General features: G+C 38.4%; 2 protein-coding genes and 1 long non-coding RNA gene across 5 annotated transcripts in view; 2 read left to right on the forward strand and 1 right to left on the reverse strand.

Moving 5' to 3' along the window:
• Nucleotides 1-349: 349 nt before the first annotated feature.
• The window catches only part of snx19a (sorting nexin 19a), a 103,507-nt gene continuing 76,839 nt past the window's right edge, over nucleotides 350-27,017 (reverse strand). For all 3 annotated transcript variants that reach the window (XM_078930500.1, XM_078930499.1, XM_004076394.5), the window contains 12 exons: nucleotides 7,232-7,283; nucleotides 4,402-5,883; nucleotides 4,172-4,310; nucleotides 4,000-4,100; nucleotides 3,796-3,915; nucleotides 3,575-3,693; nucleotides 3,296-3,383; nucleotides 3,069-3,219; nucleotides 2,544-2,667; nucleotides 1,888-2,072; nucleotides 1,711-1,798; nucleotides 350-1,555 (listed from right to left, as the gene is read on the reverse strand). In XM_078930500.1, coding sequence (XP_078786626.1) covers nucleotides 1,426-1,555; nucleotides 1,711-1,798; nucleotides 1,888-2,072; nucleotides 2,544-2,667; nucleotides 3,069-3,219; nucleotides 3,296-3,383; nucleotides 3,575-3,693; nucleotides 3,796-3,915; nucleotides 4,000-4,100; nucleotides 4,172-4,310; nucleotides 4,402-5,859 — 2,703 coding nt within the window. In that variant the 5' untranslated portion in view covers nucleotides 5,860-5,883; nucleotides 7,232-7,283 and the 3' untranslated portion in view covers nucleotides 350-1,425. The remainder of the gene's footprint in view (nucleotides 1,556-1,710; nucleotides 1,799-1,887; nucleotides 2,073-2,543; nucleotides 2,668-3,068; nucleotides 3,220-3,295; nucleotides 3,384-3,574; nucleotides 3,694-3,795; nucleotides 3,916-3,999; nucleotides 4,101-4,171; nucleotides 4,311-4,401; nucleotides 5,884-7,231; nucleotides 7,284-27,017) is intronic.
• On the forward strand, nucleotides 8,246-20,827 carry bco2a (beta-carotene oxygenase 2a). The gene is made up of 12 exons (XM_004076331.4): nucleotides 8,246-8,426; nucleotides 11,781-11,985; nucleotides 12,070-12,281; nucleotides 12,460-12,575; nucleotides 13,233-13,335; nucleotides 13,441-13,569; nucleotides 13,657-13,817; nucleotides 13,928-14,095; nucleotides 14,183-14,320; nucleotides 16,480-16,662; nucleotides 19,920-20,030; nucleotides 20,348-20,827. Exons 1-12 carry the CDS (start codon nucleotides 8,399-8,401, stop codon nucleotides 20,462-20,464), a joined length of 1,671 nt encoding a protein of 556 aa, XP_004076379.1. The 5' UTR covers nucleotides 8,246-8,398; the 3' UTR covers nucleotides 20,465-20,827.
• On the forward strand, nucleotides 16,669-18,230 carry LOC144983616 (uncharacterized). The gene is made up of 2 exons (XR_013647341.1): nucleotides 16,669-17,408; nucleotides 17,558-18,230. It is a non-coding gene; the product is annotated as an uncharacterized LOC144983616 (long non-coding RNA).

A 27,017-nucleotide genomic window follows, 5' to 3' on the forward strand; every position in this document is an offset into this window, starting at 1 on the left:
ACCCGGCAAAGTGTTTGTATTAGTTTCCTCAAAGAAAGTGGATGTCCAACACAGTGAAGTTTTAAGGACTTCTTAGAAGAGTCTAAGTGTCAGACATAACATGTTTTGACGCAGCAATTTAAATAATTTATCCAGATTAAAATCATTTAAGTAAGACAAAAGTTTTTCCTGACACTAAAAGTGGAGAAGAGTTGAAAAATTGCATCTAGTGTATCAAATGGACCACATGAAAAAAAGTCTGAAAATGGACCAAAGCACGAAGGATTCCCTTCTAAAAGGCAAATACATTCAGGGCTTAAGTCTCTGTATGATTTAACGCTGACATGATTGTGCAACCAAAAGAATAAAATCTAATTCTTCTGTTTATTATTGAACTCTGCAACTGCTGACACATAACAAAACTCTCACCACAGAAGCTTCAGTGCCAAGTTAAGAAAGCACAGAAATTAAAAGCATATTTAAAGCCTAAAAAAAATTACCACAACGTTTTCTTAGGTGACTTAACATCTTAATCCAGTTTATTGGCACCCATGAGAAAATGTGTAAAATTCACAATCTATCGCATTAATACCAAATCAAATGATAAAAGATATTAGATAAAAACTTTGGAAATGAAAGTCTTGGTTGACCTTCAAATCTTAAAGATTAAGCTCTAGAAGAGTTAAATGAATGTCTCATGGTTCCACGGCTCTAGTTGATTTTACAGCCAGAATGGAAAGCAACAAGTGGGTAATGTTTTGGAGACTATATTAAAAAAATAAATTATACGTATAACTTATTTCAATATGTTTAAATTTAAATCAACACATCAGCCAAAGTGCAGGTTTATGTGTCAAAAAGTGTTTAGGTAGAACAAAAGCTCTGCAGTAACCTTTGTGCTATCCATATGCATTGGGAGTTGGGTCATGTAGACCCACTAGACAGTGCTCTGAACCTTTTTCTTCAATGATTTGTGATCTTCACTGGTGTTCATATATAACATGAAATCTTTTCACCTTTATCCACCTTTGTCATGGTAGGAATAACACACCAATGTGAGGATGGGGTCATCTAAGATAGCACAAGGGTTAAAAAAGTCTTTGAACCTGTGAAAAAAATAAAAAGGGAGAAAAAATGAAACCCCAAAAACATTCATTTCCATTAGGTTGGTGAAACTGATTTTTTAAGTCTATCCTGTGACTCTGCTGTTGTACATTAAAGTGCTTTTGAAGGAGCCACAATCCCACTACTTTGTACGACATTAAAAAAAAGAAAACCCTTTCATAGTAAATGTACCTATACATGCATGCACATAAAACCTCAGACTTGTAGTTAATGTGTAAAACATTATTTAAAAAAAAGATTTAACAACTTGGTTAAAAAAACATTTAGGCCGTTGCCTCAGAATTTGCATCAACTCTCCCCCTTGTATGACTTTGACAGTGATTATACATGAGAACTGTCCTTCTCGGTGTCTTTCAGGAGGCTCTGCAGCAGAGACCTCTGCAGAACCTCGTCACATGACTCAGGAATCAGAAACTCCAGCAGCAGGTCACACATGCAGAAGATCAAATGCCTGCAAATGACATTATGAACAGGTCTGTTGGATCAGGAGTGTAATTTTTATGAGACAATAGGTGTCTGTGTGCATGGGTGGGTGCTGTAATTGTGAAGTAAGTTATTGAATTTTTTTTAGCTCTGATTGCAGCTGTTGCTCAAACTGTGACTCACTTGTTGATCTGATGGTCTTGTAGAGACCCCAGCATGGTCTCCAGGCTCATTTTATACTTTTCACAGCCCAACATTTCAGCAATAAACTCTGGTCAGACATGAAAAAAGATAAAGAAAAAACATATTTTGAAGATTTATAAACCACAAAACCAGTTCTTTACTCTACAGTCTGCATACCAGGAATCAGCTGCATCAGACAGTGCAAACACTGCTCTTTGGTTTCCTCTCTTTCTGCAGCACTTCGCTCCGGCTGGGGTTGGGCAGGAAGCATACCACCTGGCCACACAGCTTCCTGCAGCACCTGTAGGTAAATCACCCAGCACTGGGCACTGGTGAGGTGTGCAGTGCCTACTTCTAACCATCTGGAGAAAAAAATCAGAATTTGAGGTCATGAGAGCCATTTTGTTTTCTTATAATCAACAATGCTTGATAAACCACTTAATGTATGTACAGACTTGCAAGTTCAGGGCTTTACTGTTAAGATAAAATATCAAATAGAATGGATTCAATTTGAAAAAAGGATCAGTATCTTTTTAGGATTGTTAAATTCTGTAAATATTTCCACTCATTATCAACTCATCTGAGATGCTTCCAGCTATTATTGCTGCAAAAAAAACATTACTTTTGACATTTTTGTTGAGGGAACAGATCCAGTATTGTGTGATGTTTACTAGATTAAATAAATGCACTAAGAATGTCTTATTGACAGTAAACCATGGGAATGATTTTGTAATTACTAACAATAACAGGCTATATTGATTCCAATCCCATGTGGGCCCATTGTTTCCTGCGGGGTGGGTGCTATAAGAAAAGAGCTGAGAAAAAAATCTTACCTCTCAATAAAAGTCCCAAAGAGAAGTCTGATGGCTTTCTGAATGTTCTCAGTACACAACCAGCTCCACTGGTCCTTCATGAGCAGACACAAGATGTTCAAAGCAACATCTGCCACAGCTGTGTCTACAGAACAGACAGAAAATCCATCATTCAGGCTCTTCATTTAGACTGCATTCCCTTATAGGGGCTAGAAGGACTAGCTAACTGGACTTGGAGTTCTGCTGCAGCCAAGTGGTGAGGTTAGGCAACTTCATGTTGTTTGTAACCCTTATGCTATCCTAGGCCCTTTGTCATTGGGGATGACACAAGACAAAACAGTGCGCTAAACATTTTTTCTTCAATGATATGTGATCTTCACATGGTGTCAATGGATTACATGAAATCCTCTTAACCTTCATCTATCTGTGTCATGCTAGAGATAACACGTCAATGTAAGGATCGGGTCATCTGGACCCCATAGGATAGCACAAGGGTTAAGAGCTGCTACAGTAAGTACTGACACTATGGAAACTACTGATATCAACCTGTCCCATGAGTTCTCCCTGTCAGCTTGCTCTCTTTGCCATGCAGATCACTGCTCTGCCTGGTTGTTTCTGTCCCATTCAGCCCACAAAGAAGCCTTTCCTGCTCTCTGACAAAACTCTCCAGGCCGGACAGAGACATGCCGTTAAGAACCTGAACCAGTCACAAGAAAAATCAGCTCTGTGGTGAAACTGTCAGCCCTGCCCCGTGTCTTTTACCAAACACTTACAGAGCTGCCTTCACTGTAGCAGTACGTCACTTTAGGATGCAGATCAGGGATGTTGAGAGTTGGAGAAACTTTGCTTGGGAACAGTCTCCTGAAGAAAAAACAATGATTAACAAACATGTACAGTTGGAATTGGTTTGTTTACTGCTTCAGGGTTTTCTGCATCTCTGAAAATACTAGCTTCACGTGTTGCATTTGAATGAATGATTCTAAATGTTTTTCAAACACATTTAACTTGCAGCACAATGCAAACTGTGACTGAAAGAAGAGTGAAGCTTTCACCTGTACTTTCTGTTATCCATTGTCCTCCCCTCATTATCTCCTTCAACATCTTCTACTGGACTAAGAAGGTCAGGATGGGGAAAAGCTGTCCTCAGAGTGTCCAGAGCATTTTCCATCATCTATTTTTTGTGCAAATGTGGGAAAACCAAAGAGGTGAGACAAGCAGAAGAACAGAGTTTGCTTTTTTGTGAGGACACTCGAGTGGGCATCTTTTTCTCTACCTTATCAATCCTTGACTTGCTGAAAGGTTTCCTTCCAAAATATGTGCAAACATCCGAGTTGATACTCAGAAACTCCTGCATGTCTTCACTGTTGGCGGTCTCAGGAATGCTGCTTAATTGCTAAGAGGAGACAAAACTAGATCTCACAAAAAGACCATGTAAGTGTTTGACCACGCAGACAGGAGTTGTAGTCCAGATACATACTTTAAGAAAAGCATCCAGCTGACTTTTACGAGCTTCTACTTTGTCGCTGTCTGGACAGCCAAACTGGAGATCAGGGAACATCTTCTTTGGTCCTCTGATATCTGAGATCAACGAAAGAGTTTGAGAACGCTGTATCAGACCTGTAAACATGTGGGGGGAACATATTTCTTACTCTTGATTAATTTCTTCATTTCAGGCTTTTCCTCTAGACGCGTCTGCAAGTTAAGGAACTCGCTGTATCTGCGGTTGACAGTGTGACATGCAGCAGTTTGTCCTTTCCCAGCGCCATTTCCATCAGGTAACGTCTCAAACTGGAAATCAGAGGCAGATGGGCAACAGTTGATCAAGATTTCATATTGAAGAATCAATCAAGTGATAAATAGAAAGGAATGAGGGTGTTACCTTTATAGTGTAGAGGGTATAGGGGTGTGCGCCTGTGCTGCGCTGCTCACTCACACTGACAGTTCCAGATATCTGGATGGTCTGGATGTTCAAGGGGGCAGCTTGGTTGCTGGTGGCCTCAAAATTGAAGGGCGTTGAACAAAGCTTTTTTCTAAGAAAAGTTGGGCTTTTCTCTTGCGCTATACCTGCTGGCCACTGGAAGTCTTCTGGTACCACTGCTTTTGGTCCGAGATTTCGAAGAGGGGCGAGGCAACCAAAGGGTTCATCATCCTTCACAAGGAACAGGCTACAGAAGTTGGTGGGAGGACTGCATTCACAAAAACCTCCACTGGGGTCATCTTCTGAGTCTGAAGGAATAAGTGAGTCCATGGAGATTAATTTGGACATGGTTGAGTTGGAGCAGCAGTTCACATTGTAAGCTGGGTGCAGCCTTGCGTGGCAACTGGGAACTTTCTCAGTAGAAGTCCGACTGCTCTGGGACAAGTCCATAATGGAGAGGGATCTCTGACTCTTAACATCATCTGTCTCAGAAGTGTTTTTGTTGAAGAAACCAGCTTGATCATCAGAAGACGGAGACCTGCAGGTGGTCCAGGACTCCTGCTGTTTCTGGCACTTGTAGAAAGCATTGGCAGGGAGGTCCTCCTTGATTTTTTGAGGCTCTTTGGATTTGGTGAACAAATCTACTATGGTCTGATTAAGCCAGTCTGGATCCGATATTCTGCTTATCAGTGTTAAAAACACGTTGCACGTTATAAGCTCTGTAACCATGTAACCCCCAGTCCTGGTTTCCATCTGGGGGTACGGGACAAGAATATGCAACACAATGTTAACCAAAGCTCTGGAGTAGTTGAGTTCTGCAGTTGCATTGCTCACAGCTGGATGAGGGGACTCCACTTCACTGTAGAGCTGCCACAGATCAGCGCTCTCTCTCTGTGTTGACTGAATCTGTTTTACTGTCATGTAGCTCTGCAGGTGACACCCGTAGAGTTCCAGCAGCTGCTGAACCAATGCCTTTCGGTCCACTTTTTGAGCTCGTTCCTTTAGCTCCATCACTGAGTCCAGCATTGAGTTTCGCACCGCACGCTCGAACTCTCCCTCCACCTCGGGCAGCAGAGTCCGATACCACGACGACACAAAGTCGCGCACCGCTTTGTGAACGGCGCTGTGGATCTCATGGTTTAGCCTCCACTCCTGTTCAGGTGAATGCACAGGCGGGTTAATTTTACCCAGGGGCAAAAAGTGCTCCAAGTGGAGAAGACTGTTGGCATCCAAGGCGGCGCGGGACCCAAGCCAGCCACCAAAAACCACCAAGAGACTTGTGAAGATGCAAAGGAGCCAAACATTGACCAGGAGATGGAAGAGGACGACCCAAGCCAGCAGAGCTCCAAGTCCCAACAGCTTCCGCTGCCCAAATAACTCTGTTAGAGACCAATGAACAGAGCCCCTAGAGCAAGGCATTACAGATGCTGGGTGGATTCAATCCTGTAAACAAAGCATGTGTAAATCCAAGATAGTTATTTTTAATTACAAATACTGAACTGACATCATTTTCATGAGGTTATTTTTGAGTTCAGAATCAAATAATCCACCAGTAAATTTTTTTGTTTTTGTTTTTTAAGGATTCTGTGACAAAACAACAGCAGAATGTCCTTCTGTTAAACCTCTGAAACCACTGAAACTGAAACAATTGCAGCTATTTATGAAAGTCTATAAACAATATTGGTGGAAGGAAACCAAAAAGTCCCAACTGATCAAATCTTGTGCAAATTGTGGAGTTCTGCTGAAGCTCAGTGGTGATTCTGCTGTACTGCATGCTGTTTAAGTGGCTACAAGGACTCTGATACAGCACAGATATCATGCTAACTAGGCCTGCACAATGTACCGCAAATTTATCGTTATCGCAATATCCAGCTCTGCAATAGGCATATCGCAAAAGACTGCGAATATCGCAATAAATCGTAAACCCAAAATGTGTTAAAACAATCTTATGGCAGCTTGACGCTTTTAACGAATCAAATAAATCCCTTTATGCTTTGACCAATCAGATGGACGCCTTCCCAATGTTTACCAATCAGATGGAGGCCTATTATGTTAGATGTTTGTCACCTATGTCAATGAGGGTCATTTGGAGTATAATTTTAAACTGTTGCAATGAAATGGGAATTATGTTTTTGGCATTTTTCTATTTTTTCATATACCGCAAATTATATCGTTATCGCAATATTAATCTCTAATATCGCATATCGCAAGTTTTCCTCATATCGTGCAGCCCTAATGCTAACTAATAAAATATTTGTATGTATTCCATAAAAATATGAATAAGGGCATTCGAACAATACTTCCCCCTCAATTTTCTGTCTTTTTTTTGTTTTTTGGTTAAACAAAATCATGTCAATTTTTTTTATGGTGTTGTCCTTCATCTGATAAATCCTGATCCTCCTTAAAAATATACTTTCAGAAATGCACAAATAATTAATCAAAGAAACATAAATCAGCATGTCTACTCAAAGAAACCACAACGTTCTAAACTATGGGTACTCATAACAGTTTATGTTTTTTTTTTTTTTTAAACACACGTAAATCACAAGAGTTGCAGGTGCATCAGATGTCTTTCTAAATTGTTTTGGTCATTGTCATATTTTAAATTTGAATTTTTCAAAAATTCTGTTCCCATATATCCTAGGATTAGCATCTTGCTAACATGAGCACTCACTGTTGCAACAATACTTCTCTACTGCAGCTTATTTAACAATAATAAGCTCGGTCAACATGGGTGAAGAACAACAGCTCATTTATTACATATTTATCTCTGATATTAATTTCTACATACCTGAGGCTTACTGTACATGGACGACCATTAGCATGAATCCAATAGTGTCCTCCTGCAGGAACAGACAGGCTCTAATCCTCCAGCAAAGATTATCAGGAGAGACAAACACCGCCCATATGGACAGCTCTCTGAAAGAAATGCCTCACTTGACCTGCAGTAGTTAACTTACTTCTTTGTATAATAGAACAAAACAAGTTCTTTGCATTGACATAAAAAAATGTCAAATAGACTGGAATCTGTGTACAGACTAGAGGTCCAAATGTCAACAACACCACGAATAAAACATAAGACATACAGAAGAATAAAATGAAAGTGAAACATATTAAGGTTATTAGGTATAAAAAGGTGATTATACCACTTTCTCCAAATTGGGGACTATAACGAAAAGTGTCTGATGTTACCGACGGTTAGAATGATTTCCTTCTCTGACGCGTTAAGACATTAAACGTAACTATAAAAAAGATTACTTAGAAAAGCTTAAAGGGTGTTGCCTCCTACAACAAAGAACATCTCACTCATGTTGTACCATTGTGGTCTTTTTAATAAAATCCTGAAGACATCATTATATGCCACCTGCAGCCTCTGCATGCTAAATGCCCTGTAGTTAGCCCATAGTGTGCAGAACAGAAAAATATTAAAGAGTGTAATCAACAAAATCCAAATGCTAAAATTCTAAATTAGTTAAATATAAAATCTATTCCAGTGACAGCAATAGATTAAGTATACAAAAAAGTACAATTATAAAAACAAATAATTAAATTATTATTATTATTTTTTTTATCATTTTGCTATATTCCTTTATGGATACAGATGAGACATTTCAAAAACACCACATTGTATTGAATAAAATCATCATCCTGATGATTCTATGTATTATGATAAAAAATTTTTTTTAAACATTATTAGATAGCCTGGAATTTTCTTTAACCATAATTGGGGTTTTCACTCTGACTTGTTGAGACAGAGTGTAATCATGTAAGTGAACAGGAAGTAAGTAGTCCTCGGTCTGCGTCAGTGTACCGTGCAGGCCTGCCTAGAAAAGAGTCGAAGCTGCTGTGAGGGCTTATGTAACAGCTGAGCTCTGAAAGGACGCCCAGTCAAAGCTGGAAACGTTTGCGCGCTTGTGGTTCCAAACAGTGAGCGCAGAGAGCGCATCCATCCACCGTCATGCCACCTGATAAGCAGCAGAGTCCAGGTAAGGTGCTGACACTTTGCTTTACTATTCCTATTCTAACCATGAGAAGAAACTCACAGAGACATTTTGGCAACATTCGGAGAGAATAAATATGAATAATAAAACTCGATTAAATGTTTGTTCTCATAGATTCGTTTGTTATCTATCTGTAAATGCATAGAAGGAAGCAGTGCACACATGCGCGACATCTTTGACTCAATGATGAGCTACTGTGACACTAAGGGACAAAATGTTCCGCGGGTTCAGGGAAAAGTGTCAGGTTTCAATTTCACTGCCTACGATATATAAACGGCGTGGCGTTTAGTCAATGATAGCCTGCAACTACAGCAGCAGTTAAACGGCCATGCCATAAAAGCTGCTGCTGCGTTCACATGAGCTCCAATGATAACATTATACAAATAAGAATGGGTTGAGGGTTTCATTTATCTCCACCAATGCCATGCAGATTTACAGTAAACTGCATTTTCCAGTCCATTTACGCAAGAGTTGCGCACGCATGAAGTCTGAGTTTGAAGATGCAGCTTTCTGGTTTATCAAACTTTCTGCGGCCATGCTTTCATGCGCATTGCTGATTCACCTGCGGAAACCATCAAAACGCGAAAGAGATTTTTGAGTTTTAAAAATCCACCACCAAGAATGTATTTTTTAGAATGTGCAAAACATATGATTTTACTCTAATTCGCAGTAATAGCAAAGTAACAGCAAAATATAATAAACTTGGTCTTTAAACTAATTGTGTAATGATTGCAGGCATACTTCTAATAACGTTTTGATGTTGTGTTTTTGAGCCTTGGCTGCAGAAAGCACAGCTGCACATGATTTTTGTTTTGTTTTGCTCCACCCTCAGCCTAAAACTGGATTTGCTTCAAGTCACATTATGCTCTTGGCAGGCTTGAGGCAAACTTTTTTTTGTGTAAAATCTTGTGTAAGTTCATTGCTGTGCTGCTTATTGTTATCCTGCAAACTGCTCTTCTGATACATGAAGATATCGTTTTTGTAAGGAATTGTTGAAGCTTGGATGAGCATCAGAAAGCTTTAACTTTCAGTTGCTCTGATAAACAGAAATCCTGCATTGTTCTTACAAAAAACGGGTAAATGTTTACATTTGTTCAAACTTTTTAACACACAAAATAAATTTAAATAGGGGAAACTTCACGATGGACTTGGAAATGACTCCACATAAGGCTGTGTGGAAGTTTTACTGCCGCACAGTTTAGACAGGACTATTTGTTTGCCCTTGTGCTGCACACACTATGGACAGTGGATCTATTACCAGTTTATGTAAGAGGTGGGCTGTCCATGATGGATTGTGGGAGCAAGGTTACTGCTGACCTGACGGATTGCAGCTCGTGTACACAACGTGTTGGTCTTTCCCATTCTTTCTCAGAATGGCACATTTTGTAACCTCTGCAGCTTAACAAGTGCAGACGGGTTGCAGCAGTTGAAACAACAGCTGTCTTATGCATTTTTCTTTTTTATGTCAAAATTCACTTATAGTATACCCCCATTTAATAGCATATAAAATAAAATTGTACACACATTTAAAAGACTTGAACTGGTTAAAAGTTATTTACACAAACTGTTTAACGTCCCAATGTGTCATTTACGTAATACCAGTTGTTGCACAACTTTTGGTTTGGGAATAACAATTCAGAGTATTTTCAAAAAAGAGAAGAAGGGTATAATATTTTCCATGTGTCTGTGGTGTAGCTCTGGACAGATGTTCAGGAAAACATTGTAGCAGGGTCATGTTCCTCTCAAAGCTGTTGTTCTATAGTAAAATAAAATCTATCCACCATTCTGCTGAGGGAGAAGGAAAATGCAGTTTTTAACAACTGAAGTTAGTAGTTATCAAAGCAGCAACAACATCTGTAGATCAGTTTGCACTTAGGAAAAAATAAGAAGAAAAGTTGTTTTTATTTAAGTTAATTTTCTGTTTGTATCTGTCAAATTATAGCTAAATATGCAGCTAAATAAATGTAGCAATGTTGTCACTTACAAAACAAAATGTCTCCTTAGTCTCCTTTGATTATCTCATGAAACCCCTTTTTAAAAACATGTTTTGAAATTCAAAAAGTGAAGTTGATAGTTTTATTTATGCATTCATGTAGAAAACACATATTTTATACTTTTTAGAGGTGAAATTTATTTAAAAAACAATTTAAAAAATATATTTTTAAATAAGATTTTTAAATTAAAAACAAAGGTTGGATATTAAACCCGGAGGCATTTTGTTCAACAATAAACCAATATCAAACTTATTAAAAAAATGGTAGGAAGCAGCATCAATACGCTCACGACAAATCAGTTCAGGAAAATATTACTTCCTTTCGCTGAATATTAAAATTATAATAAAACCGTAATAGCTATAAAGCAGAAGAAATAAAAGAAGTGTTGCATATTATTCTCTTGGCACCCACATAACAGGGCTGTCCCACCGGCACAATGTCAGTAGACTTCACAGTACAGGTCAGGTCCGCTTATTACTCTTTCTCCATCTTAATTCCATCACTCTATTCTTCCTGAGGCAACACAAATACTTTTGTTTTCCAATATTTGTGGAGCAAAATTAACAATGTAAGCCTTTTTTTTTTTTTTTTTTGGAAAACCCTTTCATAATGTAAAGATATTTTTAGTAGTTTTACTAGTAGTAGTTTTATAACAGTTAAATGTTTTTGACAATTTTTGATCAAGTTTTACTTCAGGATTGGAATACATTCTTTATGTTTACTTATTTCTCTGTTTTTTTAGAAGGGCATCCTCTACAATTCCATTACTTTTACCATTTCAAAGTTTATATTATATAACACATACAAGTCTGATGTTTATTTTATATTTGGTTGCCTAAAATTGGTGCCTCCATTGATTTTTGTGTTTTCAAATGACATGTCTTGTTTTAAGATTACAAACTTACGATAAACAAAGTCTTAAGTGTAGCATCCTTGTTTCAGGATTTAAAAAAACATATCCATAATAAGAAAACTACATTGCTTTTAAAGAAAAAAATAGCATCACATCTAATGTCAAATGTATTTAGGTGATGCATAATTACATTGGTTGGTGTGCAGTAGAGAAGGAAGAAAAGCACAATCCCAGAATTTAAAAATACTCTATAGCTGTCTGGGTAGGTAATTAAACACAGAGGGAAAAAGCTGAAAACTATAGACACGGCTGTTCAACTGAACCTACTTAAATCGATTTGATAAAATGGTTAAACGCAATATCAACCTTTACATGCTGACCTAAAAGGAAAAACTAATCTTGGGTTTGAAATATCTATTGTGTTAAAAAAATAGGGGTAAAATTAATAGTCTGCCTATGATTCAATCTTTGCACCCAATGTGTTTGTTGCAGATCAAGCCACAACTATTGACAATGAAAAAACAAAGAAGCACAGCCTTACAGCAGTTAAGGGACTAGAGACGATCGCCCCTCTCGTTCGCACTGTTGAAGAAACCCCTGAGCCGATCCCTACCACCATAGAAGGAACCATCCCCTCCTGGATCAATGGCTTGTTCCTTCGAAATGGCCCTGGAAAGTTTGAGTTTGGAAATACATAGTAAGTCAGAACCCTTTGTGGCACTAACAAAAAGTTTTTCCCTCTCCAAACAAATTCAAGCTTAAAGCTTGTATTTCCTGGCAGCTACAACCACTGGTTTGACGGGATGGCAATGCTTCACCAGTTTAAGATCCAGAAAGGCGATGTGACGTACATGAGTCGGTTTCTGCAGAGTGACACCTACAAAAAAAACAGTGAAAGGGACCGTATAGTGATGTCAGAATTTGGTACCTTGGCCATGCCTGATCCATGCAAGAACTTCTTCCAGAGGTTCCTATCTCGCTTTGAAATGATAGGTAAGTTGGAAAAACATTTATCAAGTGAATGTGACTGTATCTTTGAAGAAGAAAAAAAGGCAACACATTTAAGCCAACTTCTTTAAAAAAAAAAACTTCAACGAGTACAAGGTGTAAATTATGTCTGAATGACTGTTAACAGTTAAAAAAAAAACAGTTATTTTTTTTGTCACAACAGAACCTACAGACAATGCAAGTGTGAGTTTTGTGAAGTACAAAGGTGACTTCTATGTCAGCACAGAGACCAATTTCATGCACAAAGTGAACCTGGAGAACCTGGATACTCTGGAAAAGGTATTACAGCAGCTGTCCTAAAATCTGCTATCACTAAAATGAGCACAACTGGTAGTACTGTTGGGTCAAATTCACACGGAACATTTTAGATACAGCTGCTTATAGTTGGGTCAAATGTCTGATAAACCAACCTTATTGGAGCAGCCAGGGTCTATTTAACCTGCTGAAGTGATAAGTATCCAGCTGTGTTAACAGCAAACCCAAGTTGCGTGTCAGGGACGTCCAGTTTCAATGTTAGGTCAATGCTAGTTCACTTTTCTAACCACAATCCCCATTGTTCAACTTTTTCTACCAGCTTGCAACTTAATAGTGTTCCTGCTGTCTCTCTCATTTACAGACCTGCTCTATCCTAATCCTTCTGGTTTTAAATCCTTTCCTCTTTTTCAATGTTTGTTTCAACTGTTTCCTCTGCTTCTAAAATAAATCCTTGTGTCATCCACAAATAGGATGGTCCAGATAAATTTTTGATGTACTCATGTTCTGATTACTTTTAAAAGTCTACACACAGGCCCTTCTATATCAACACTTTATGAGGTTTTGCCAGGCTTACTGCTGCTATCTAATTCCAAATCAGCTTATGTATTTTTTTTGGAAAAATGGTAAAACATGTGGATATAGCACCTAATAATAAAACTATTGTTCCCTTCTGCTTTGCAGGTTGATTGGAGCAAATTCATTGCTGTAAATGGAGCCACTGCTCATCCACACTATGATCCAGATGGCACAACCTACAATATGGGCAACTCCTATGGAAGAAAGGGTAAAAAAAAAAGGTTTACTATCTCTGAACATTTGTCCTCTTTTCAGATTCTCTTTTAGAGCAAACTTTGGTTGAACTCCTTTGGTGATGTCCTGGTTGTTTCAGGAGCCTTGTACAACATAATCAAAGTCCCTCCTGAGAAAGCTGACATCAAAGAGACTCTGCAAGGAGCTGAAGTCCTCTGTTCCATCTCCCCTGCAAACAAATCCCATCCCTCTTACTATCACAGCTTTGGTAAGACACAGTTCCTCCAAATCACTTGTTATTTTTTTTTAACTAGCTTGCTTCTTTCAACTAAAATACTCCTTCTTCTGCTTCCAGCCATGTCTGAGAACTATGTTGTGTTTATCGAGCAACCAGTTAAGATGGACCTGCTAAAGATAGTCACATGCAACATCAGAGGAAAAGCTTTGAGTCAGGGCATCTACTGGGATTCCAATCAGGAAACGGTCTTCCATCTTGTTGACAAGCACACAGGCAAGGTAGGATGTTGTTCACATGGCCAGCGATGAAAATGCTTGAATTAGAAAAGTCTGACCAATGGGACCAATGGGTTCACAAGATACACAGCATTTTGTATTCAATCCTGCAGGTCAGCCCAGTGAAGTACTACACCAAAGCCATATCAACCTTTCATCAGATCAACGCCTTTGAAGAGGATGGATTCCTGATGATTGACCTGTGCTGTGCAGATGGTGGCCAAGCTATCAGCAACTACCTCATTCAGAACTTACGCAAGACAGGAGAAGCACTGGATGAAGTCAGTGTCATTAAGTCAGGGTTGAGAAAAGACACACTGATTGACTATCCATCCAAATGATGTGATGCTGCACTGCTTCTATTTTAGGTGTACAACACCACAGAAAGGTCGTTCCCTCGCCGCTTTGTCCTTCCTCTAAATTTGACCAGTGAAACACCAACCAACCAGAACTTGAACACCCGGCCATTCAGTAAAGCCTCCTGCACCAAAATCAGCCCTGATAAGGTAAATCTGCTTCAGCCTAAAAAAAATTAACCTAGGAAAACTTTGACCAGTGTCTTTTGGTTCCATCAATGTTTATTTGTATTGTTACTGCACTTCTTTCATTCTTTACTTGATATAAACATTTGTTTGCCTTGTTTTCCTCAATGCAATTCTTTAAATCAAATCAAATAAAACTTTATTAACATATCACATTTCCTATAAAACATAACACAAAGTGCTTTACATTAAAACAAACAAAAAAAAATAATGTAAAAACAAGCACGAAAATTAAAATAGAGCCCCCTCCCCAGACCTACTCTTTCCACCCCTTTCACACCTCCCACCCCCTAACTGATGGGGATAGACAACTGGAAAAAGGCTGAGCACGAAAGCAAAATATTGGTTGTTTAAAACGCTAATATTTGTGACCTCCCTCTCTGTGAATAACTGCACAGCCAGCCAAATGCAGCATCACAGGCGGGGACCGCTCCACCACAGCTAAGTAGTGACGCAGGTCCCCATCTGGAGCTGCAGTGACTGAACAGCCGACCCAGAGGCAGAGGTCCCAAATGAGGAAGCTCTGGAAATGATAATTAAAAAGTGAACATACTGATAAAAGCAATAAACAAACACAATAAAACATTTAAATAATAAATATTAAAATAAATCATTAATAATCTATTGTAAATACATACAACAAGACAAAATAGACAAATAAATACAAAATAAAATAAACAAATAAAAAATAAAATAACAAAAGTATTGTTTAGTTTAACCCAGGCTAAAAATATGGGGCTTGAGCCTTTTCTTACAAACAACTATGCTCTCTGGGGCTCTCTGGGGTCCTCTGGCAGACTGTTTCATAAATGAGGGCCATGGTGCTGTAAAGATGCCTCTCCGTAGGGTTTGGTTTTTGATTTGATTTGAATCCAATACTCCTGGTCTTGGTGAGAACTTGTGTATCAGAGTTCTGGAGAAGCTGAAGGTTCTTAATGGAAGACCAGCAAGCAGGGAGTTACAATAATCAATTTTACTGATGATGAAAGCATGCATTAGCATCTCCATATTAGCAAGAGAGAGTAATGGGCGGACCCTAGCCAGATTTCTAAGATGATAAAAACCAGTTTTAACCACATTTTATATATTTGGGATAAAAGTTAGCTTAGAGCAAAAAATCATGCCCAGGTTTCTGACTGTTTCTAAATGGCTTAACCAAAGTTCTTTTAGCTTCAAAAATCGTTTTCCTCTCTTAGCATCAGCACTGATTTTGCTTTATTTAATTTTGGTTTTTCCTGGTTGAGTTGCAGAAAATTATTTACCATACATGATTTCACATATAAAATACAGTTACAAAGTGCTTCTATTGGCCTTGTGTCACCAGGAGACATAGCTATGTACAGCTGGGTATCATCAGCATAACTATGAAAGCTGATGTTGTGATGTCAGATGACTTTCCCCAGTGGAAGCATGTAATTGTTAAAAAGCAAGGGGCCGAGGATGGAACCTTGAGGCACACCACATTTGTTTTCATGGACTTTAGAAAATTGTGTATCCATGTTTAACATAAAGTTTATCTCCATAAGACATGGTTTGAAACACTTGAAACACTCCCTAAAAGGCCAAGACTTTTTAGTCTGTTTAAAAGGCTCAGTTGATCAACAGTATCAAAAGCAGCACTCAGATCTAGTAGAACTAACACTCAGATCTGACTCTTCTGTGGGGCTCAGACTGCTTTCTATCCATTCAGTTGACAGACTCCATCTGCCATCTCCTGCTGCTCTATGCTGAATCCAGGAAGTAGTTTGTATCATTTCAAAGCTAGAATAGACAGATGCCTCTCACTTCCTTGCTATCTGGCCCATGAATAAATTCAAAAGTTTCATGAGCTGCTCCAGAGCTTCATTACAATATGTTGCTTGTACATCAAACTGTTGGTTTTGGAGACTTCTCCACATTACATTCAACTGGTTGGATCAGGTGTGTTTTCCCAATAAGAACCTGCAAGCATTAGAAACTAAGAACACCGGCATTCAGAATTGCATCCTGACTGTTGTGATTTGAAGCACTTTCTTCAACTTAACCTGAGACTGCATTCCTGTAGATTCTCAGGGGGCTACAAGGGTAAAAATGTTTGTAACCATATCCAGTTCATTACTTTTTTATGATCTCTTTGTCTTCAGGTTTTCTGTCAGCATGAGGATCTCCATGGTGATGACTTGCATGAGTACGGTGGCCTGGAGTTCCCGCAGATCAACTACAGTCGATGTAACACCAAACCATATCGGTACTTCTATGGATGTGGCTTTAGACACATGGTGGGCGACTCTCTTCTCAAGGTGGACCTGCAGGACAAGACTTTGAAGGTATGTGGGGGAAGAACACAACTCCCTTCAGGTGTCATGTAGTCTGTGTCACATAAAGGCTAGAAGAGTTAAGGTAACTTAAAATAGACTCAAATGCTAAAAACTTTAGTTTAGTTTAGAATAAAAATTTGAAATGGGATGAAAAAAATAGATTTTTATTGTTTTGTAGAGTATATTTACAAAGAAGCTGGTGATATTTTACCCTTGAACATGACTCCATCGACTTTTTTTACTCCAAGAGTTGTGATTTATTAATGTGTTGTTGGTTTTTTGGACTCCCAGATCATAAGTGCTTAAATTCACAGAGATATTTGGAGCAAACAGTGACAATGCAGACCAACATCAGTGCCCCCCTATCCCTCTTTATCTACAACCAATTCAAATTGTGCTTTAGCCTGGCCAACCATAAATGCAACCTGATCACATGACCAGGGGCCGTCAGCATCAGAGGTGCCAAATCATGCCAATGAAACATGCAAGAGATGCAAAAAATGTGCAGAAAAAGGCTGACTTGCACAAATGAGCTACTTTGACAGTTTAGTCGTAAATTATATCAGTCCACCTTATGGTGACTGATGAGTTCCTGCTTTTCTACTGAAACGCTTCCTTGAGCTTCCATTATTGGCTAGTTGTTTATTGCCATTAGGGTTGTGCCGATGGACGATGGTGATGGCTGACTGACAGGCTGCTGTAGTGCTGTTGGCCCCCTGGACCCCTCAGATGCTCCGTTCATTAGAGATCTTGGGGTAAACCTTGACAGACATTTTAAATTTGACAGGCAGGTCAGTGTTGTAGTCCAGTCTAGTTTTTATCACTTGAGGCTAATTAGCAAAGTCAAGCCATATCTTCCTCCTCACGCTTTGCAACAAGTGATTCATGCTTTGATCTTTTCCAGACTGGACTACTGTAACTCTCTCTACAGTGGTATAGATCAGTCTCTGCTCCGCCGCCTCCAGCTGGTTCAAAATTCAGCGGCCCGCCTGTTAACGGGGACCAGACGGTGTGAGCATATAACACCGATATTACGCTCACTTCATTGGCTGCCTGTGTCTTTTAGAATTACTTTTAAGATTTTGCTTTTGGTTTTTAAATGTCTGAATGGTCTGGCACCTCAGTATCTTTCTGAGCTTCTGCATGTTTATCGTCCTTGTCGAGTCCTTAGGTCTGAAGATCAAATGCTTTTAGCGGTTCCCAGGACTCGGCTTGTGACTCGGGGAGACAGAGCCTTTTCAGTTGCAGGTCCTAAACTCTGGAATGCTCTCCCTTTTTCTGTGAGGTCTGCCAGAACTGTCAGTAATTTTAAGACTCTTTTAAAAACACATCTTTTTACTCAGGCTTTTAACTCCAGTGAGCATATCTAGTGGGCCAGCTTGTTCATTGTTCATTTTATTAATCTTATTCTTTTATTGTTTTATTGCTTTTATTGTTCAATTGATTTTATTGTTTTATTCCTATTGTTTCTTTATTGCATCGTATTGTTTGTGATTTTAGTTGATTTTATGTTAAGCACTTTGGTTGCCTTGGCTTTTATAAGTGCTATACAAATAATAAATTGATTGATTGATTGATTTGATTGACTGACATCACGATGGAGAGACACCATCTTGATGCAACGCCCCCACCACGCTGCGAGTCGACACCACAAACCGCGGTTACATGTGCAAAAAATCTTGATCGGATCAATGGTCGGATTAGAATTCAACCGTGTTCATGGGCCCAGAAAAATGTTTTCAGAATATAACAAACGTTGACATGGCTCACACTTCCGGTCGGAATAAATCATTCGCACATGCACAGTAGTGTTTGAAATACCGGAGGAGAAAATTAGTTCCGCTGAGAAGCTACATACATAGATATCTGACAGCTCTGTAATATACAAGACGATATTCTAAACGTGCTTTTATTACTGTTACGGTTATTATGAAGCGCCTGTTCGCTCATCATTTTAATTTAAATCTGTGTGGTCAGTGCTTTTTCTGTTGAAGAACAGAGCCGGAAGAAGCCAGGTCTAGGAGAGGCTAACACGCGCTAACAACATTAGCCTTTGATGAACATAAAATCCATGCGGGAAATGCTGCATCTAAATATGTGGGAATAACATCAGCCTTTATTTTGTCTGGAGACGACTGGAAACACAAATGTGTTTGTTTGACCGGTTTCTAAGGACTGAGCGACATTTCTGCTTTGAACAGCTCACACACCGCCGTCGGAGCTCTGCCCGGACACACACTTTTATCGGAAGACCCGGTTCTCCTGAGTTCGGTAGCTCGTTCACCTAGAGCTGCGGGACGGATCGCAGTCCGAAGTCTCCCACACACGTAACAAAGCATCCTCCCTTCCCCTCAAACATAAAGTCCATCTGCTCTGCTCAGAGACACGGTCGCTCGGTCCACCGCTCCACTTGACTAATCAAGAGCAGGAGCGGACTACTTCTTTTCTATTTTGTTTGTTATTTTCTTATTTTTTTTGTAAAAGTCACTTCCCTCAGTTTATACTGGATCATCGTGGATAAGTCATTAGTTGGGAAATAAAATAAATAAAGTAATAAAATGAAATGCCGAATAATAATTATATAATAAAGAAAAATTCAAAATACACCCCCCCCCATTGATATCATCTTCCATCCCAATGGTTTACTGCAAACCATCAACCAACCTTCAAACCTTCATTGCCATTGTGCTGAAGTTGAGTTCAAGTCTTAAAGAGTGTTATTTACTTGGGTTTATATCACTTAAAAGATCTGGTAGAAAAGGTGTAAATATATTGTTAAAGGGACTCCAAGGCTGCGTGGCCAGGAGCCTCCTGGGGATCTTCATTTTGTAAATGTCTGCAAATATAAATGTTAACTGAAAACAAAAGGTCTTAACTTTTGTCAACATCTGCTGGAGTGGGAAGAAATATTTTTAGCAACATCTGAAAAGTCTGAGGTTTCTTTAGTCTGAATTTAGCTTTAAAAGAGCTACAATCACAGAAACAAGTCCACTAAGGAATATATTTATATTTCATTTATATATATATATATGTATATTTTAATGTGTATCGTTTTTATTTTTAATCATAAAAATAGGGGCATTGTAATTTTGTCATTTGCAAGTAAGTTTCCTCTGCCACTAATTAATTTTTTGTTATATTTAGACACATTTTTTTCTTAACGATATATTTACAGTACATGAGCTTCATAACTGCACTTTTTAACTTAGCAGGGGGTTCAATAACTGAAATGACGAGCTGTAATTTGAAAATCTGGAAAATTGCAGGTGTGGCAGCTAAAGGGTTTCTATCCATCTGAGCCCATTTTCGTGCCATCACCTGAGGCAGTGGAAGAGGACGAGGGAGTCATCCTGTCTGTGGTTCTCACGCCCTCACAGGTATTTGTAATAAGCCTAATGTCAATGAGAAAGTGATAACAAAATAAGATTTCTCATCAGGATAAATGAGTCTTTTAACTATAGAGTATGTGAATGTTTGTCAGGTTGGCACAGAGCTTTCTGCAAATTTCTAGATGTGCATTTTGTGCTAAACGAGTATTCTACCTTTTCCCTTTGAAGACAAAAGCTTTGTTGGTGATGGTTGCAGAGCCTGTGTCTCATGCAAAAAGGGGCCCTACAAAAGCAAAAGCTCGCTGACCCTTTTTTTGTTTATGAACTCAGTGGTTGTTAATACTGACGAGCAATTTTCCCTTCAGGATAAAGGAACTTTCCTCCTGGTTTTGGATGCAAAAACATTCGAGGAGGTGGGAAGAGCCAACGTGCCTATTAACATCCCTTACGGCTTCCATGGCATCTTCACTGCCACATCATGAAACTGTTCGGGCATTCCTAAAAGTATTCTCATAAAGAACACAGTATTTTATCTTGAAGAAATAACCACTATATTTCTGCTGCATTTCCAGCTAAATAGGATGCAGTGATGAGCTGCTGCTTTTTAAACTGAATTCAAAAATAGCCTTTGTCTTGCTTTAATTTGACAGAATAGCCTTTGTCTTACTTTAATTTGACAAGTCGTCGTTGACAACATATTAAAGATGCCAAAGTTTTAGGTTCATATTACAAAGATTTAACTTTCAAATTAAGTATTTTTATGATTAATACTCTTGCATTGAATTTGTCCTTTTTTTTACAATTTTGTTGTATTTTTACATTCCCAATAAAATGTTATCAAAATACGTGTGATGTAAAATACTTTTTACTTGCTTTCTCGAGTATTCATTTACTGCTACAACCATTAACATTAATATAAATATAAAGAAAAAAAGATGTTTATATGGCATTTATTACTTAATAATAAAATTAGAATTTAACATTCAATGTCTGAATTCTGACATTGGGTTGAGCTACTTCAAATTTTTATGTAAGAATCTTTTTTTTTTTTCATTAAGAGGTAGAGTAACTTTCAAAGAGGAAAAATAATAATTTCCTCTGAGGGGAATGTTAAAATAGACCCTTTACAAGTATTTCACTCACAAAGTTATACCAAAATTTAATTAACCAATATATTTATAAATATGTAGATATATATGTCATATAAATATGTCATTTGTAGTTCTACTGTTGAAGCTTTAGTAAACCACTATACTTGGTAAGTTAGTGACTTTTATTTTATTGGCATCTGGAAAACAGTCAAAATGTATTGTTTGGCATTTTATTAATTTTTGAAAGATAAACAATTAATTAAAAAGTACAGATTTTTAAACTTGAAAACAAATTATGTGCTATATGATTTGGGACCAGTCTCCCAGACAATTTAATGTATGTGAACATGTATGTGAACATTTAGGTCTTTATACAGGCAAAAAGGTATAAAAACAATGCACAGGCTCAGGGTGAGTTTTACTCAGTACAAAGTGAGAGTGGGAGGTGTAACCAGGAAGAGTCTTCTAATTGCAGAAGAAGACAACAGGAAAGGAACCACAGTTAAAAGAAAAAAAAAGAAAAAAACACATAAAGAATCCCCTTTTTTGTTTTAAACAGTCAATTCCACATATATCCACTAGAGGTCAGTGTTCAACAGTTTTTTGTGTTGTGGACGTTTGCAGTCTGGTCAGACTATACATGCGTCCATATTAGTAATTGTCTAAAAAAATAAAAAATTATAAAAAAGCACGTGTGCATTTGAAAATAAAAATGTAAAATAAAATAAAAATAAAAATTACTAGATGGGCACTGCTGCAGTCCTTCTGGGATGAGGAGTGCTCTTCTGATCCTTTCATATAACTGAACAAAGAGTTTTAGGCGAGGGGGGCATCTTTAAAAGAGGCACACTCTAAAAGGGGCAACCCGGCTAAAAGAGGCATCAAACCATGTGATCCTCCGACAAGGGGACCACCTGAAACCATGGGCCCACCCTGCCTCCCAAACACTCAGCAAACACTGGAGGGACCTGGAGCTCAACCTCAGATGTGTTTTTCCGTTGTATGTGACCTTAAGAACTACATTTTGGGGACACTTAAGACAGCTTAAAGAGAAAAAAAAGGTAAGATGGAGAAAAAAAAGGTAAAAATATAATGCCAATGTTTAGAAAACAAAAATATGGGAAAAGGAAAGAACAAAAAAGGCGCATTAAAAACATTAATTTGGAACAATGAAAGACAAAAAGAAAGGAAGAAAGAAGCAGCTCCTCTTGCACTATTTATTTGGGCTGCGTGTGTGGCCAGAAAACAGATGCGAGTTTCTATGGTCGGGTTAACAAAGGACAGAAAGGAAACAAAACAAAACTGTGTGTGTGTGTTTCACAAAGGCAGTTAAAGCAACACAAACTCAACTTTTTGAAAAGGACACTAAATGAAACAGTTTTTTGCTAGAACAATTCAAATAATTGCTGATGCTTTCAGCTGAGGCTGCAGGTGATGCTTCAGTACCATTTCTTTTCTAAAGAAAAAAAAGAATTAAAAAATGTCAACGGTGTTGCTGACTAATGTTTTTGTTCAAGCTGAAGTTTTTAGTCTCCCATTGAGTTCTCATCCATGGTGTGAGATTTTTGCCCATATTAGCAAACATGTTAGCAAATACGGCATCATTTCACAAAACAAAATCCAAAAACAAAATCCAAACTGAAGGACGTAAAGGAAAAAAACACTTACAATTTTCCGAATTTTTAAGCAGTTATGGAACTGCTGCTTAAACAACAAAAAGCTTAAACTTTTAAATCCATTTGAGTCAAGAACTTTATGAGTCTTGCAGAATGTCCGTATCCAGTTCATGTCTCAATTTGCTTGAAATGATTTTTTTTCTTCTTTTAAACGGAAACTACTGCTAAACAGCAGAGTATGTTCCTGTTTTAAGCTCCAATAAATAAATATTTTCCCAACTGAGCTGTTGTTCGTCTCTGAAAATTGAAAGAAAGCAGTGCAAACAGTGTTCTAGTACTCAACTGTCTCTGTAATTAAAAAAAAAAGTTTTTCTCAAATGTGGAAATAAAGGTTCCCTGACATTGCCGTGGCCTATTATTTTTACAGATTTCTTTTATAAAACAAAGCAGCTTCTCTGCTTTTAGCCATGAGGGGTAAGATTTCCTCTCCTGCAGCACTGACAGACATTTTATTCACTTGTTAAATGGCATTATCTTTTGATTAAATGTGAGTTTTAATTGGCATGGTAAATGTAGGTTTTGCATATTTTCCAAATTAAAAGAGTAATGGTGGGTGCTTTCTTATTTTTTAGATTACAGCTCTGGTCGTTTTGGGGGGCTTAGCAGTCAAGGTGCTGGTTTCTGAAGGTCTGAAGGCATCAGTGGAGACATTTCAGAATGTTTTTAACGATGATATTGTGAGATGGCTCTTTTCTTATGTTCTGAAGCATTTCATTTTGAAAAATTGTGAAAAATGTAAATTTTATCACTGGAGAACCTTAAATTAAACAAAAATGTGATTAATTTTTGTAAAAGACATTGAGACATTTTAAATAAAAACTGATATAATAATATTAGTGGTACTAGTAGTAGTAGTAGTAGTAGTAATAGTAAAAGTGATAGTAGTAGTGGTAGTAGTAGTGAAAAGGGTGTAACATGAACAGCAATAACCTTCCTTCAATAGTCTGTTACAGTTGAGTAATTAAGTTTTTGTCCCAGATGTTGGATCTAGATGTGCCCTGTTCCTGTGACAGGCGTGTGCAGAAACCTGCTGCCTGTACATCCATGTACAGTAGTGGTGTGTGCGAACATTCATGAGCATCATTTTGCCTCCGTGCATGACAGCGCGGCTTCCCCCAACCCCTGGCACGGCATATCAACACAGCACAAAAAAATCTGCTGCAGCCTTTTCAACATATCCATCCTGATTCATGTTAACCCATAAAACATGTCTGACATATTAATCAGGTCTGCTTGTGGGGGTAGCTTTACTATTCAGGGGAGGCCTCTCATTGGGCCATCTTATGCATCTGAGTGGCCAATAAGAGAAGACTGAATCTTTCCTCTCCTAGCAACAAGAGTCGTTTTCCCCTCTGAGACGTACAATCAGCTAACTGAGAGTCTTAATTTTACACTATGAATAAATGCATGTTTGCAGCTTTGCAAAACAAAACAAAAAAATCATATTCATTCTTCTCCACAATCAGGGAATCACTTAGTGATTCTCTGCTGGTTCTCCCCCTCCATCTTGTCTGAACGCTATGTCTCCAAGTGTATTCAGTTGGCTCCTGTATAACCATCTTAAAGGAACAGACCTGCATATTTAAGTTTTTGTGGCTGTGTGTTCACAGACAGTGGGGAATGGTCTGCACTCACTGACTTTCTGAGCAGGGGGGCCTCTCTCAGGAGGGAAAAAGGAATACCTTGGCACAGAAACACCCTTTAGCCGGAGACGCTACCAACCCACTTGTATGAGCTTCCAACTCTGTAGGCATATTTTACGCACAGTCCAGCTTCAGACAAAACTACGTTTGTTCGAACAATTGAAAGAAAAAATAAATAAAAGACAGGGTTACATTTCTGCAGAATGCTACAATTCTACAAGCGATGATAAAAAAAAAACTCTAATTAATTAAAGGAAGGAAAATGTGCCTGTCTGATTTTTTACTGTAACCTTTCATAGCTGATCTCACACAGCACCTGTAACCAACGCGGGTTGTCCGACCCCTGACCCTGAATGCATTCCTTCCTGTTTGAAAGTTGTGGAGCACATGTTGCATGTCAGTAGCAGCAACCACAAATATGCTGTGCCTCTTTTGCTTCACAGGCTTCATGCTATCTATCAGAAGCTAAGGTCAAACCCATTCTAATATCCTTTTTAAAATATAAAATCTTTACTTGTATTTCTTTTCTGTGACCTGCTCAGCAAGCAATTGCAAAAGGTCTCTCTGGTTGCAATTAAATTAGTCAAGAAAGAAAGCTGTGGGAGGGAACATCTGAGGACAGGTTTCTACTCTCAAAATTCAAAAGTGTGTCTCGTGGGTCTGTGGAATTTGACGTGTAATTTTTAGGATCACCTGAAATTGTGGTTCACTTGCCAGACTCCTGGAATACAGCCGAACGGTGTTCTAGGGCCTTCATGGGGCAATTAAACAGGGACGCAGAAAGCATCTGGCAGGTTGAGATGCAAATAATTAATCACCCACGTGACCCCCTGTCCTTTCAACATCTTCTGCTGAGTTTCTGGACAGTCCGGCAGCAGGAAGAAAAATCCCCCACAAAGCTCATTTAGCCAGTTTTCAATAAAGATGGACAAGGAGAAAGCGCTCTCCCTTTGAAGCGTGTTCCCTCCATCCTGGTTCTGCCCCACCTCCTGTCCACCGGATTAAACCGTTACAGTAAGAGCAGCTTTTACACAAAACCGTTGTTCAGCCTTAAGCGACCCTTGCGCTCGTCGGACTTGCCCTCCTATGGAAGAATGCCGCTCATGGTAGTTTTCAATATTCCCTGGCCTTGTGTGCCCTCAGATTAGGTGATGCAGTGTTAACACAAGCTGACACTGCAGATTAGCCACAGACACGAGGAATGCCGCGGCCTTTTTGTGCCACGTGGACTCCAGCCAAAATGGCCTTTGGTTCGAATGGCCACAGAGAGCTGTGATAAACAGCTCCATGACAGGGAGGCTGCTCCTCATGGCTGTCTTTGTGTTTAGCGAGCTACTCTTTGACAAGAAAGCACCTCTGTTCATTATACAATTTGATATGAGAACTTAATCTCTAACCCAAGCTTTGACCCCCAGATGTTATATATTAAACTTTTATAGGGAATACTGCATTATACCTGAGTTACTAAATATTTACTGATTCCAAATATGCAATTTTATTTCTAATAAGCAGTGTTAGCATCTTTGGAAAAGCACAGTGTGTTAGTTTTAAGTTTAAAATGGCCAAAATAAACTGTAAACTGCAAAATAAAAATAATGCCCAAAAAAGCAGATTAAAGTGTTTAAAGACATAATTAATGTGACTGATTTTTTAAAAATGTGTTTGAACAAACCACGACTAAAAGGAATTAAAAAAAGACTGAAGTGGAATTGTCTGGTCAAATTTACAGCAACCATCAGGCATCGAGGTAGTGATATGAGAATTTGGGCTTGTGTTACAGCTATGAAACTTAAACACCTTGCATTGTCTTTAGTCTGCAGTAAGGTTCCAAGAGTTTTTCCACCTTGATTTGGAGAAAGTGCCATAAAAAAATAAAAGCTTTGCAGAAAGATATATTAAAAAACAACTACATAACAACATAACAAACTTAAGTAGCCCAGTAAACTGCAATAAATGTTTTACACACAAGCTTTATTGATGAGAAAATAGCTACAGTTTTAAGAATTTAAAGTGTATCTGCCTTGGCAGATGTGGAAAAAATTACAATTTTACAGAGTTTAAATCAAGATCTTCTTTTATTTCGTTATTATTGTTTTTTTTTTTAGATCAGTGTGATTTTAATGTTTACTTAGGTTGCTCTTAAGATTTTGAACTGTAATTCTCTGGGTGTTTTAAGAAAATCAGAACAAATGTTGGAGGCCTTTTGGTCTTCGTGCCAGTAAAATCAGGGTTTGATCCCCATTTTGATCCTTTGTGGGCTCCACCTGGGCTGGCCTTCATCCCAGTTTCTGTTCATTGCTTTTATGAACTGAATTTTTAGGTGCAGCCAGGAGGCAGTGAGTCTTAAGTTTAGTCAACAAAAGATTTGGTTTGGGATTTTTGCACAGTGAGGTCCTGTTTGCTTCAATGAGCGGGAACCACCAGCAGCAGTGGGGAGTTTAGAAACAGAGAACAATACAGGCAGGATGAAGATTAGAGGCTCAAATGTGGACATCATGGTTCCCAGTCAGACAAAGGTTCTAGTGCTTGGGTTGGCAATGAGCTTAAATGAATTACTTTATGTGTCTAAAGCTCATTTTTACCAATCAAAGAAAGATTGACAAGTGAAGGAGACTTTTGGAGGGG

This window comes from Oryzias latipes, chromosome 14 (assembly GCF_053564925.1).
Source record: "Oryzias latipes strain Hd-rR chromosome 14, Olatipes_Hd-rR_3.1".
NCBI lineage: Eukaryota > Metazoa > Chordata > Actinopteri > Beloniformes > Adrianichthyidae > Oryzias > Oryzias latipes.

Excerpts from the sequence above, each read along its gene's own strand:
- bco2a (XM_004076331.4), top strand. The coding sequence starts at position 8,399 with ATGCCACCTGATAAGCAGCAGAGTCCAG. Across the intron at positions 8,427-11,780 it reads TGATAAGCAGCAGAGTCCAG|ATCAAGCCACAACTATTGAC; the intron begins GTAAGGTGCTGA and ends TGTTTGTTGCAG. Across the intron at positions 16,663-19,919 it reads TGCAGGACAAGACTTTGAAG|GTGTGGCAGCTAAAGGGTTT; the intron begins GTATGTGGGGGA and ends GGAAAATTGCAG.